This window comes from Palaemon carinicauda, chromosome 19 (genome assembly GCF_036898095.1).
Source record: "Palaemon carinicauda isolate YSFRI2023 chromosome 19, ASM3689809v2, whole genome shotgun sequence".
NCBI classification, from domain to species: Eukaryota; Metazoa; Arthropoda; class Malacostraca; order Decapoda; family Palaemonidae; genus Palaemon; species Palaemon carinicauda.
In genome coordinates this window covers 109,273,924-109,288,132 of record NC_090743.1, presented here as the reverse complement: position 1 = coordinate 109,288,132, position 14,209 = coordinate 109,273,924, and the positions used below count along the sequence as shown (strand labels likewise).

At 40.1% G+C, this 14,209-nt stretch overlaps 1 protein-coding gene across 1 annotated transcript in view; it reads right to left on the bottom strand.

Moving 5' to 3' along the window:
* The window catches only part of LOC137658720 (TBC domain-containing protein kinase-like protein), a 129,881-nt gene extending 116,714 nt beyond the window's left edge, over positions 1–13,167 (bottom strand). Inside the window, exons 1-5 of the mRNA XM_068393717.1 lie at positions 12,982–13,167; positions 10,604–10,842; positions 1,423–1,529; positions 1,144–1,301; positions 758–913 (exon numbers count right to left, since the gene is read on the bottom strand). Coding sequence (XP_068249818.1) covers positions 758–913; positions 1,144–1,301; positions 1,423–1,529; positions 10,604–10,808 — 626 coding nt within the window. The 5' untranslated portion in view covers positions 10,809–10,842; positions 12,982–13,167. The remainder of the gene's footprint in view (positions 1–757; positions 914–1,143; positions 1,302–1,422; positions 1,530–10,603; positions 10,843–12,981) is intronic.
* Between the last annotated feature and the right edge of the window lie 1,042 nt (positions 13,168–14,209).

The following is a 14,209-nucleotide window of genomic DNA, read 5'->3' as shown; positions in this document are numbered from 1 at the left end:
CCACGAATCGCACTCCGGACACGTGTACGACGGGGAACACACTCTGCCCCTGCACGACGAGCACAAGGAATGAGGGTCTACCTCCGGATTAGACAGAAACGCACCACACGACTTCCCGGCCCTAGGCCCAGGACAACGGCAGGGATGCTCCATCACGCACTATCGCAACACCGCAAGACACAGGAACGCAGCGGAAAAGGGTAATAAGGACAAGTTTAACACGTGAGAACATGGGAACACAAAAGGAAAGGACAAGGTTAACACGTGAGACCGCGGGGACACAAAGGGAAAGCACAGGGATACCACGTGGGAGCCACGCGGGACACAAAGAGTCGCACTGAGATAAGGAGAGCGTCGAGATGATATTGCGACGCGACCAGAGAACTTACTGAGGGTCGAGACCCAAGCTAGCACACTCCCTGACCCGGGCCTAGCCTCAGGGCACGTATCCTTCCGCCTGAGGTTAGCCCTCACAGAAAACGGAAGTAGGGTAAACTACACAAAACTCTGGTCGGATGAGAGGAGATTCCAGGTACTCCTAAGAAAGTAGTTCGAGGTAAGTTTCCGTGCCGGAACAATCCTATTTTTATGACTTTCTGGACTGTACAGTAATCATATACAAAGTATACAGTACTGTAAACTAAATTACTTTTACTCAAGGAATTTAATATTTCCTGTCAGAAGAAGTACAAGTAAGCCAAAAGGTTTTAGTTCCCTTCTTAGAGGAAGGTCAATATTGTACGTCAATATAACTTACCTACTGAATAAGGTGCAACCCATTAACATTTCTACTATAATCATTCCAATAGACCATACATCCCATGCTGGATTCCCCGAGACAGTCGTTCCGCTTGGATTACCTTCCTGCAGAGCACTTTGCGCCAAGATCTCAGGAGCAGTATAACAAACACACCTGTAAATGTGCACCTGATTAACTCTGAAGTCTGGCTCCTAAACATTTACAAACAAATAGAGTAGCTTTACACTAAAATGTATTGTACTCTCCATAATAGAACTAAACTGCATTTCTGATATAGACAATTATTTATTAGTCAATATGAAATTAGCTCCTGAATAATGGTTAATTCAAAACCACAATTGATCACAGCAAAAACTACAATAAAGAATTTCACATCTACTCACCCTAAAGGAAAAGAAACAGCCGATCCAGCTTCTGTCATGAAATAAAGGCCATAATTGTATAACTTGGCCTGACCCCATGGATCAATTAAGATGTTTTCAGGACTAAGATTACAGCTAACAGTCCCAAAATTGTTGAGGTACACAAGTCCTTGTAAAACCTGTAGAAATATATCAGCAAAATTAAAACTCTAAAGTAGTTACATATATTGTTAAGTTTTTCTGCCATGAAGTACAGTAAACTCATTTTGACTGGAGTTGACAACTGCTAAAAATTATTACCTGATGGGCTACTTGTGCTAAGCCATTTGGACTCCTTAACTTCTCATATTTTTGAACAGCATTCCTCAAAGTAAGCAAATAATACTCTTGTACAACCATCATTCTTTCTGCAAGAGAAATATAGGATAATATTTACATATTATTAAATAAAATCTACATAAAAGTAAGCAAAGTAAATATACATTCTTTTCCTACAACTACATTGAATATTTTAAACTTTAATCTTGTAGTTTCATTAATTGTGAACCCTATACCTTACATACGGTATAACTCTCAAAAGCAGAGCGTACAATTATAAACTAATGTAAAGTACTATCACAGGCTCTATAAACATGATACCCTAAAAGAGCCATTATGAATAAAACTTTGGATTACATTTATGAATTTGGCCAACATGGCCCAGAACTGGAGCTGGGTAGGCCACTCAGCACCAATGTACAGTATAACTAAATTAAAACTTCGTAGTTGTAATAAAGAGTAAAAGCTAAAATGTTGGCCCCATACAGCGGTATCATATGTAGACAGTTCCAACAAGTCTTTCGTCAAATGAGGGCAAAAAATATTACTGAATTTGGATTGTATGGTCCTGTGCTGGGTTTGGGGAGGCCATTTAATGTCAAGAAGCAGGGGGAATCACTGCTATTTGGTAAGCAAGCTGGAAAAAGGAAGTAGGAATGGAGATCAAGTAAAAAGCTACATTGTGGGAGCAGCCAAAGGCCAAAGGGATATGGCAAAGACCTTTAGTAATGCTTACAGATCACCAGGTGAGGTGCACTGACAACAATAAATTCCTGGGGGGAAGATTCCTTTCATTAAGTAGTAGATTGGCCAGGGCACCTGCCACCAGTTGAGATGTTACCACTAGAGAGTTATGGGGTCCTTTGACTGGCCAGACAGTACTACACTGGATCCTTCCCTCTGGTTACGGTTCACTTTCCCTTTGCCCACACATACACCGAATAGTCTGGCCTATTCCTTACAGATTCTCCTCTGTCCTCATACACCTGACAACACTGAGATTACCAAACAATTCTTCTTCTCTCAAGGGGTTAATTACTGCATTGTAATTGGTCAGTGGCCACTTTCCTCTTGGTAAGGGTAGAAGAGACTCTTTAGCTCTGGTAAACAGCTCTCCTAGGAGAAGGACACTCCAAAATTAAACCATTGTTCTCTAGTCTTGGGTAGTGCCATAGCCTCTGTACCATAGTCTTCCACTCTCTTGGGTTAGAGTTCTCTTGCTTGAGGGTACACTCAGGCACACTGTTCTATCTGGTATCTCTGTTTTGTTGGAATTTTTTATAGTTTATATAGGAGATATTCATTTTGGTGTGATTGTTCTTAAAATATTTCATTTTTCCTTGTTTCCTTTCCTCACTGGGCTATTTTCCCTATTGGAGCCCTGGGCTTATAGCATTCTGCTTTTCCAACTAGTGTTGTAGCTTACTGACTGAGCCATAATACTGTAAAAGATTTTAAGAACTGGAATTCAATAATATTGAAAGAGAGAAAAATATTATCAAGGTTAAATACAGTACTGCTGCATTTGCTACTTGTAGTTAAACTTGCCTGACAAGCTCCCTTTGATGGAGTAATAGACGACCTCCGAGTTACAACTCACCAACTAACGAGGAATATAGCAGGAAAGGTCCTGTGCCATAAACTCAAAATCTCGGAGCCCCGGGGCAAACACCCTACCTGGACAACAGCTACCTGACAACTCTTTCAGGCGTTAACAATCTGTCCCCCTCATCACTGCAGCAGTTTTCTCCAAGTTGAATTAAAAAAAAATCCTAAATTACATTAATCACACAACAGGCCCACCTGATCTTAAGATAAACACACATCACATAGACACAACTTAATCAGAGACAATCAGCCACCCATACAGGTTTTCTATTCCACTGAGGATGCCGAGTCTCTTCCTTTTCTCTTTGAACACTCACTTGTGGTTCCACAGATTCTTCTAAGACTGAATCATCACTTGACATTTTGCTTGAGCCATCAGATGGGGAAGCTGAAACTATAACTGGTCGCACATCCAAAACATGCCTTGGCATTCCATCAATGGAAATATTGTTCAAAGAGTTCTCACAAGTAACAATCCCTTTATGCCACTGAGAAGTATAACGAGCATCTGGCGGCTTCACCCACACCTCTTCCATCTCAATTAAAAGGGGCTTGTCTTGGCTAGCATCTGCTCTACAGGGGACTATTGAAGGATACCTCCACTCATATCTGTACACCTAAAGTTGTGGAACATACAATTCATCCTGTCCAGATCTTGGTGGACTGTTGTACAAAAATACTGCTTCTATATGACTAATACCTCCCCTTCTGCAATAGTCTTGATGGTCCTACATAAGTCTTCCAACTATTCCATTTCCTCCCGGTCGACAAGCAGCCTGAAACATCCTAACAATGTTCCAACAAGACAACATATCTCCTAAACACGGTGACTTAAATGCTGTACTATTATCCAGTAATACTTCATTAACTGGCCCTCTTTCCAAATAGATGCTATTCAACTCAGCAGATATTTCTTGAGCATCTCCTCTCTTTAACTGCCTCCATATTGCAAAATGATCTGGACCACAATCCACCATAGATAAAAAGAGTATCTGTCTGTAATGAGTAACATCAATTCCTAGGCGTTGCCAATTTCTTTCAACACTTTATCCACCACCTTTGTGCATCACAGGCGCAGGATCACTGGACTGACAATGATCACAACACTGAATTACCTTCTTCACACATTCTCTGGAAACTTCAGGGACCATCTTTTTAGCTGAATATAGTGTTCTGTCAATTCCCATATGGTGTTTATTATGCAACTCTGTTAAATCAACTACAGCACCTGCACCGAGATGTGCATGCTCAACTTATTTGCTCACCAACCAATTTTTCTTGACTTGTCAAAATATCAGCTTTATTCTTCTCTTTAGAAACCATCTGAGCCACAATATTCAAACCAAACTCTAATCAAAATTCCTCCAAAGTACCCAAACGTCCCTTAATTGTCATCTCTGCAGCTCCCTTTGTGTGTGCAAGCTTTTCAACACTTACTGCAAATTTCAACCATGTTCCTATAGTTGCAGAGTCAGTCTTCACCTCTCTCGACTCCAGACCCCATCTAATGGCTACATTTACCCCTTTCAAAACAGCTTCTAGTTTGGTAACATTGATATGGTTGAATTTTGAAATCATCCTTTCTTTCTAAACCCAGCAGTATCCTCAGCAGTCTTGCCATTCACCTTCAAAACTACACACAGCATTTTTGCTGGCATCATACCACACAACACCATGCTTAACACCCAGGACACACCAATTTCCTCTCACAGGATCATCTACCTTTACACTCTCAATTACCTCTTTAATCCTCAACATAGACTGCTTACCAACAGGATCCTCCCATCATGCTCCTAAGGCTCTTCTCTTAATGTAACAATATGCCACTCTTAACCATCCAGCTATAGGATACTGACCCACTTATGTATTGTAAACTTGAAATACCCTCCTTGTAAGTGTATCTGCAACTTCAGGCAACTTATTACCTCTCTGAAACATCAACTCTCCTCCAACTCTTAGCATTCATAATCCTAAAGCAGCACCTCCATTGAGTGACTAAAGGGACTTAGTTATCAACTCAATTGTATCCAAGTGTCTAATTACCTCATCGGCAGAAGCTATCAATTCGTTCACAAGAATGTCGTCTACATATAAACTTGTTATTTTCTTGATTTCTTCATCCTTACTTGATACAATCTTTAAAATCCTAGACATAATCTGTGGTGCAAATTTCAACCCAAATCCCAATCTTGTAATTCACAAGTTGACAAGGCCACATTTTTTCATCAACGCTCAACTGCAGGTAGGCCGACTTCAAATCCACAACAGACACATTCTCACCTGTCTGTCGCTATTCACACAGTGTCTCACTATATACACCAGTCACATCATCACCAGTGTGACACCTGACATTAACATTTAGTTCTCTCAAATCTAGCGCTGGTCTCACCTTTTTCTTTGTTGGCTTTAACTAACCTCTTCTTTCCACGAACTAAAATACCTTCTGCAATTCACCTGTCCACTTCAATTACAGCATAAAAGTCTGAGTCTTCAATTACAACTGTTGACCAAATCATCACTCTCGCCACCAAGTGTCTGCTCAATTTCTTGCCCAACTGAAGCAACACCAAAAGCACCAAAACATACCATTCCTTGGGTCACTGTGACACCTCCCAATTGGTCAATAACATCAACTCCTAACACCACATCAACGCTATTAACCCATTGATTTGACACTACAGCCCTCACTGTCACTCATTTACCATTTACACCTAGCTCCATGCAATCTGCAACTTTACAATTAATATGAAGTGCACTTCACCTCTACTTCTTCTTCCCCACCGTTATCCCTACATTAAGGGTCAGTTGCCTGATGTGCCGTCTCCAATGCCTTCGATCAAAGGCATTTTATTCCACCAAACCTCTTCTCTTTATATCATCCCTAATCTTATCTTGCCATCTAATTCTCTGCCTCCCTCTTGATCTTCTCCCCCTTAGAGGTTCCTCCTAAGCCCTCCTCACTCCCTCACTTCTCTACATTGGGGCAAAAATTTGGAATGTACCACAGATGTAAAGCAGCCTGTATCTAGAAGTCACTTTGCAAGCTCATTACCAATACAAACATCACTTGTAGGCAATGTATCAAGGTGCCCCTTTTATCATCAAAAGGGTGGTTATATGCACAGTAGTCACAACTTATTCATTTTCTCCAACCTGTTCTTGACAATAACTGGCCATATGACCAATTTTATTACACCTAAAACACCTCACCTGTGTCTCTTCACAGTCTTATATGAGGGCAAAACCATAAAAAACACTGACCCTTAAACTGGAAAGGCCTAGCCACCACCTTGTCCTTCCCCCTTCTTTCTGAAAATTACAGCTACCACACTACCTTGTTGTTTAGTTGACAAAATCCTAAAATGATAAATCAATTCACTCCCTACCATTGACATGAGATTTGGTATTTCCTGTAGACCAACAATAATATTAGCTAGGAAATCATTAACAAATGTTAGTTTTACCACATTTTCTAAACAAACCTTATCACACTTAGCTAAACCTCCCAACCTCCTAATCTCATTAGCATACACATCAATTGGTTTTCCTGTCCACTTCGATTGAATCAGTTTTCCAAAAGCAGAGAACGGATCATCAGAAAATGCTACTTTCAGTTCTTCCTGAATTTTTGCTGTACTTTCTTGGTCTTCATCACCCATCTCCAAATAAAGTGCTAGAACATCACCCTCCAGTTACAAAAGAATAAAACTGGCTAAGTCTGATATTTTCTGTAACTTAGCCACTAAGGTCACCTTCTTCAACCATGATACAATGTCTCCTTCACCGATAAACGGCTTAATCATGTTCATTGTAATCTTAGACGCCATACTTTCTTGAAATAACCCTAGATAACTTGTAATTAAATTCACCTGACAAGCCCCCTTTGACGGAGTAATGCACAACCTTCGAGTTGCAACTCGCCAACCAATGAGGAAAATAGCAGGAAAGGTCCCGTGCCATAAACTCACAATCTCAGGGCCCGGGGTAAACATCCTATCTGGACAACAGCTACCTGACAACTCCTTTGCCACTCTCTCATCACTGCAGCAGTGTTTTCCAAGTTGAACTACAAAAAAATCCTAAATTACATTAATAATACAACACTACTTCAACGCATGCTACAAGTGGACGTTGAAATCGTTAACAATGTAGTTAATGGCAGGTGGTAAGCGAGGGCGAGAATTACACAACCACAAATCCAAGAACAGATTCAAGAACATAAAATGGAAGAAAAAGATGGATCGGGATGAGAGCGGTCCCATTCCATGTCTCAAGCTATCTCTGGTATCATCAAACGACCAAACGGCCAGTGTCGGTTCTAAAAAGTCAGAGTGACCTAGCGTTTAGTGAAGGAGTGAAGGAGTTTCCGTTCTTTCCCACTGTTATCTTTGCATTAAGGAGTCGGTTGCCTGATATGCCTTCTCCAGTCCCTTCTACGAAAGAAATCCTCATCCATAAAACCTCATCTCTCCTTATCATTCTTCACCTTATCTTGTCATCTACCGTAATTCTTTGCCTCCCTCCTGAACTTCTCCCCCTAACAAGTCCCTCCCAAGCCCTCCTCACTCTCTCCCTACCAACCATCCTCAACACATGCCCACGCCATCGCAGTTGTTGACACTCATCACCTATGTAATCATTACTATACATGCCATTCTTCTTATTTCATTATTTTCCATTCTATCAAGCAGTGATATTCCCATAATCTACCTCAGCATTCTCATCTCTGTTCTCTTAAGCTTTGCTTTCTCTTTTTGTCTTAGAGCCCACATTTCTGATCCATACATTAACACTGGTCTTATCACTGTGCTATACTTCAGTCTCACATCCTCCCTTCTGACATAGTAGATCCAAAGTATCTACATTGTTCCACCTGTTTTATAACCGAGCCTCTACTTTCATGCAAAGCTATCCTGTCCCTACCTTCCTTAATACTCATCATAGCTTCAGTCTTATCCACATTTACCCTCAAGCCACCCCTCTCCAAAGTCTCTTACCACTCTACAACCCTTCTTTGTAAGTCTTCCGTATTTCCAGCACTAATCACCAAATCATCTGCATATAGCAACTCCCACAACTCTTCACATCTGATCTCTTCACGTAACATCCCTGACCACCACTGATAAAAATGCTGATCCCTGGTGTAATCCAAGACTAACCTATTTTAGAATACAATTATCTGGGGCCAAAACTAAACCTGTGGATACCGTATACTCAAAACAATCTAACAATAGACCCAGCCAGAAGCGATCATTATTCAAAACTAAGATAGATCTTATCTGACACTCTGGTCCTCCAAAACAGAAAGACTGTACTGGTGAGTGAGGTACATAGTGGCAAATGAGTGTATTGCAGGAATTTGGTCATTTGGTGATAATGAACCTTGTGCCATATTGTGCTTACATTACAGAACTTCTTGGTGCTTACTCATTATGACACTCAGAGCGATCCATGATACTCGGGTATTCCCATTCCCAATCTTGTATTCACAGAGAAACTCCTCAGTGAGTGGACAAGCCATGTGGAAAGAACAGCTGACAGGTGATAGTGTTCCCTCCTATGAGACCGTGTGAGAATGTTTCCCCAAACCAAGAGTTATGAGGTAACCGAGGATCATATTCCTGACAGTGATTACACAAGAGAATGTCTCATTGCTCGTACTAGCAAGTTGACCATCACTGGTTCCTCTCACCCCCAAGTCCAGGAGGGAACCTCACCCCAATCCGTCTTTCTTACCTCAATACTGAAGTATTTAAAAGGTGAGAGATTGAGATGTTCTTTAAACATACAGGGAAAGGGGAAAGGAGAAGGGTGGAGCCCTTCATCCCGACTGACAGTGCACATGCTCAGTCCCGTCAGAGACCAAGCACCAGTAGCAAGACCACACGCTCCAATACCAAGTACCAAATTACCTTCTCTGAGTGGGTCGGTCCTTAGTAGCACAGTCTCTCTCTGGCTTATGAGGAGAGATGGTGCTCAGAACCTCAAAGAGACTTTAAACTGTAATTGGTCGAGTGTCCAGGAAAGGAATGAGAATCAAGGAGTCATTTATCCTGACTGACAGTGCACGAACTCGATCCCACATGAGACCGAGCACCGGTAGCAGAAGCATATGTTCCTGTACAGCGGCATCCTCAATAGACCACCGCCTCTCCCTCGTGTATGGAGAGATATCACTCCGAGTCTTATGAGACCCTTTACAATTCCTCTTCTGGACTATTTCTTCTGAGTAGTAGTATATAAAGAATTGGATGAAAACAATAAGGTGCGAGCACACTTCTTTTCCTTGCTACCCTTCTTAGGAGACAAAACTGGTCACCCGACAACGTTTCCACTAAGGAAGAAGCCACACGGGACTTCAACACGGACACGATAGCTGCAATATCAGTGATTTACCCAATGATGATCTGCACACCTGGAGCCGATATGACAAGTCATATTGAGCAGATCTCACTCCAAAGCTAAAGGATTGTGTCTTTACACTCAATAATCTAGAGTTGGTTTCTGGTTCAAAAGGGTTCGTTCACCAGAGCTATCAAACTGCTAGTTGTGACACAGGTCTCATCTATCTACTAATCAAACCAGAATGTACTGATCATAGAGAAAAAAAATACTAAGCAAATCTAGAAGTAATGATAAATATCCTTCTAAGCACCAATAAGCTTGAGGAAGAACACAACCAATACCCTATTGGCATGACTACTGCCAGACTCACCACAGCCAATATACCCTTACCCTGAAGGTACTGGTTGACAGTGAGCTCTTAACGGAGAGGCACGCTTAGCCAAGAAAAATTTTCCCTTGTCATAACACCAAACAAAAAGGTTGAGCACAACACGCAACCTTCCCCAGCCTCTGTATTCTAATCCGCTTAACCGACCCTGTAAAGACCAGTTAAAAGGAGAATACCATCACTCCCTCCCAAAGGAGCTAAGCAAAAGGCCTTCCTTAGCTACCTCCCAGCAGATGACGAAGATCTCTAACAGGAACTAAAGAAAGAGTGAACCCTCAAACTGCAACAGGAAATTCCAAGCGAACCAAGTTATGCAGCATCAAGAGAAGTTCATCATCTCTCTGATTGGCAGCATGATCTCTCAGTAGGGGATATGCATACATTAAGGTATCACTCTTCAGATGGGGAGCTGCACACAGTCCCATCCTTCACAAGGTACACATTATGTGGGAGAGAAGTTTGTGTCCTCGAGGAAACAGATTTACTTAACCACAAGTTTAGTTTCTATTAGCTTCTGCTGTCAAGAGAAAGTGGCCGAATAATATAAAATAAAAAATACTTATCCCAAGCGAAGTAAAAGAGATCCAACATTCAGAGGAGCAACAATGAGTACATAGCATCGGTACTATTTCCAGTCAAAGATGAAAGTGATGTAATAGCCAGGTAGGCGGGTAGTGCAGCACATGTACCTTCTGCACCTATCTAAAAGATTCGGTAGTCGTTCTAGCTTGCGTCGAAGATGTTACTCTTATTTAAGGGACAATAGTTTGTATACATGTAGGAACATACATAAATTCAGCTATTAATCTACAATGAGCATACCATGTTTGCCGCGGAAGATGCCAACATATGTACACAAATGAGGATGGTTGATGAGATGCAGAGACCTTGCTCGTCCATATATTCGAATTGAATTTGGGGTCAGAGGTAAACCATTGCTTCCACAGGATTCACTTGGGTGAGCCGACGCAAAAAAAGTAGATGCGCCAAGGTGAGCTTTACCAAGCCTTGGACAACTTGGGTACATCTTTCTCAGAGGTTGTTGAAAGTACTAACAGCACCTGTGAACAGATAATGTACATCATTCTAAGAAAATAAAAATATTTACATTCACACAATACTGTGCTGTATACAGCGAGATATAGTTGCTGGTCTGCCAAGATGAAAATTAAAATAAAAACTGGTTACTGTACAATTTTTTCATTAATATTTTGTATGTTCTATTTACTTCACACAAGCATTTGAATCTGATAGGGACATAAAACAGACCAGTCAAATGTGAGTTTTGATAGACTATGTGATATCAACCATGAAAACATCTGACAAACCTGTCATAGTACTGTACATCAAAGGGGAACGAAGCATGCAACCTGATATAAAATACTATGCGAAATATTTTAAAAGTAATATGCATCTTTTCGAACTGTACAAATCTGAGACCTTTAATAGAAATAAAACTTCGTCCAATTTGTCTCAACACGTAATACAAACCTTCAACCTTCAATAGCTTTTAGTAGCTTTATTCTATAAAATAAAACATGCGTTGACAGAACCTGGTTAACTAACTCGGAAGATGTCAATGTATTTTAGTTCTGTGGAGGAGTGAAGGATATGACTCCCATTAACCTCCAAATTACCCGAGATTGAAGATGTCGAAGATTTTAGGCTACGGCCCTAACAGAAACTGGTAGGCAGTCACTGAAGAATCTATATTCCTAAAGCTATAATGTCAAAATGTATAGGCATTAGGTAGTAGGTTGGTCAAGGCACCAGCCATCCAATGAGATAACTACAACTAGGGAGCTATTGGGTCTTTTGACTAACCACATAGTACTACTGTACATGGGATCCTTCACTGGTTATGGCTCATTATTTGCTTGCCTATTCATACACCGAATAGTATTCTTTACCCATTCTCTTCTTTCCTCATACACCTGACAACAGTTAGATAACTGAAAAATTCTTCTTCACTCAAGGGGTTAACTATTGCACTGTAATTGTTCGGTGGATACTTTTCTCTTGGTAAAGATTGAAGAGACTCTCTAGCTATGGTAAGCAGCTCTTCTAGGAGGACACTCCAAAATCAAACCATTGTTCTCAAGACTTTAGTAGTGCCATAGCCTCAGTGCCATAGTCTTCCACTGTCTTGGGATAGAGTTCTCTTGGTTGAGGGTACACTATTCTGACTGTTTCCTTATTGCCTTTCCTCACTGGGCTAACTTCCCTGTTTAGAAAGGGGGAGTGTTTATTGCCCCAACTAGGGCAGGACCAAACAACCACCTTCTCAGAGAATTGAGGGCTTCTCCCTCCCCATGTCTAGTTACCCAAAAGGATGAGGCCTGGGAAGAAACTGCAAGGGATATAGCTGGCTTCATTCTCAAGAAGAAAAAGAGGATCTAAAGAGCTTCTTCATGCCCTCTGATCCCGATGAATTCCTCTTAAACAACTTCAGTAATTCCAATCCCCAGCACAGGAGACCAATCCCTACACTCCTAAACAGGGGTTCCCCTGCGGCCTTCTTTTCAAGGGAAAGTCACATGTCTGGCTTAGGGGTGGACATTGCAACCAAACACATACACACACTGAAAAGATAAAAGGAGGGCAATTAATAATTCCAGCAACAAAGTCAGCGACTGAAGCAGTGTACATCAGTAACAGCTGCGCCCAAAGTCAAAGTGAGAGTTACCCTGCAAATTTACAGTTCAGCCTTTACCAGCCACACGGCAACCAGCTATGTTTACCTTCTTGAAAGTCTAACGGTTGTTTCAGCTGATGATGTTATACTCCTATTAATGGTCGAAAATTTTATTTCGTATAAGAACAAACGTAAATTGCTGTGGGACAGAGCGAGAGGAAAATTCACAAATTGCGGAATGACAAAAGTAATGCAAATTCAGCAACCTCATCATTTCTTACTTCTATTGGCCCTCCTGAACTGGCCAAGTTAGGAACGAAAGGGTAGCCCACTGTCAGCACTTTTCCTATGAGGAGAAGCAACTGGCGGTCCTATTTGATCTTTGAGGGCAGCCAAACAGTTACACTTTGGCTCTGTATAAGTTTGTATATTTACGAAAAATACAAATAACTTTTAGAATTATTTATATTTTACCCTAATTGAGTCCAAGATACTTAGTCTACACTAATTCAGGGCTTGTACTACCGGTTAGTGGTTTAAACAAGAGGATGATTAGTTAACAAACCTGCAACTTAGTTTCTTCACAGACACAAAAATCTGGGAGACAGACACTGCACCCAAAGATTCTACTCAGATATTCAGCCAGAAACATGGAAAAACAAGTAACCAAGAAATATCCTAGTATTAATAGGAGGGTGGACGACGATTAACCACTGCACTATGAAATAAACACCCCTTTGTTATTGTGGTTTAGAACTGTCAAAAGAATAGTTACTAGATAGCGGAATTTAGTAGATTTTCTTGTTCCGTATGTAATACTTGTGAGTGTTTTAGACAAGAACGACCTCTAAATTCTGCGTTTATTTTTTTTTAGAATATTATCAATAAATTTTTAAATAGTTATATATACAATTAAGTCGCAAAATTATAGATAAAGGATCAAAGGAGTTTATCTAACCTTTGTGTATTTGCTTAATTTTGTATACTGTTACGCACTCTAGTTTTTTATAACTCCTTAGAACGTATAATTAAAATGCGTGCTTTATTCACCTTATTTTATGTAACAATTGTCATTTACATTTCAGATTATTACAGAATTAATTATAATATACCCACAAGTGGTTTTCACACTAAAAAATAACCGGATTTATGAATATAATGTTCCGTACAGCAGCGTTTGCTGTGGTTACTTTGGTGGAGGTTTGTTCAGAAGCTATTTATTTTTCTCCTTTATAATTGAAATAAGATTTATAAAAATCTTATATGTCACGACACACCCATTATTATTTTAACTGATCCAATATATACTATTATTACTGAAATAAATATGTTACTTTAGACTGTAGACTGGAATAGCACTAAAAACTCACGAATATAGATAGAAAACGGTTTCTGAAATTATAAGAAGAAATAGAAAGTAAAGTGAGCTTAGAAATATATAAAACGCGGAAGAAAGAAATTAAAGAAGAGTTACTTTATGACAATACATTTGCTTCACTTATATTTTTTGGAGCTAGAACTATATATTGTAAATAGACACAATGGGGGGAATCTAAATTGTAATTTTTGTGAAAATGAGAAGGAAGATTTGATACATTTTTTTATTGTTTTGCCAGGAATATAGAAAAGAAAGGAATGCAATAATTGCGCTACAACAACCATACGAGGAAGACCTAAAGAAAATATTAGGATTATTTTCATTTAGTGAAACAAATATAGAAAAGAGAAAAGAAGTATTAAACCTTATGTGGAAAGAATGACAAAACAGTACAAGAAGATAAACTTTGGAGGCA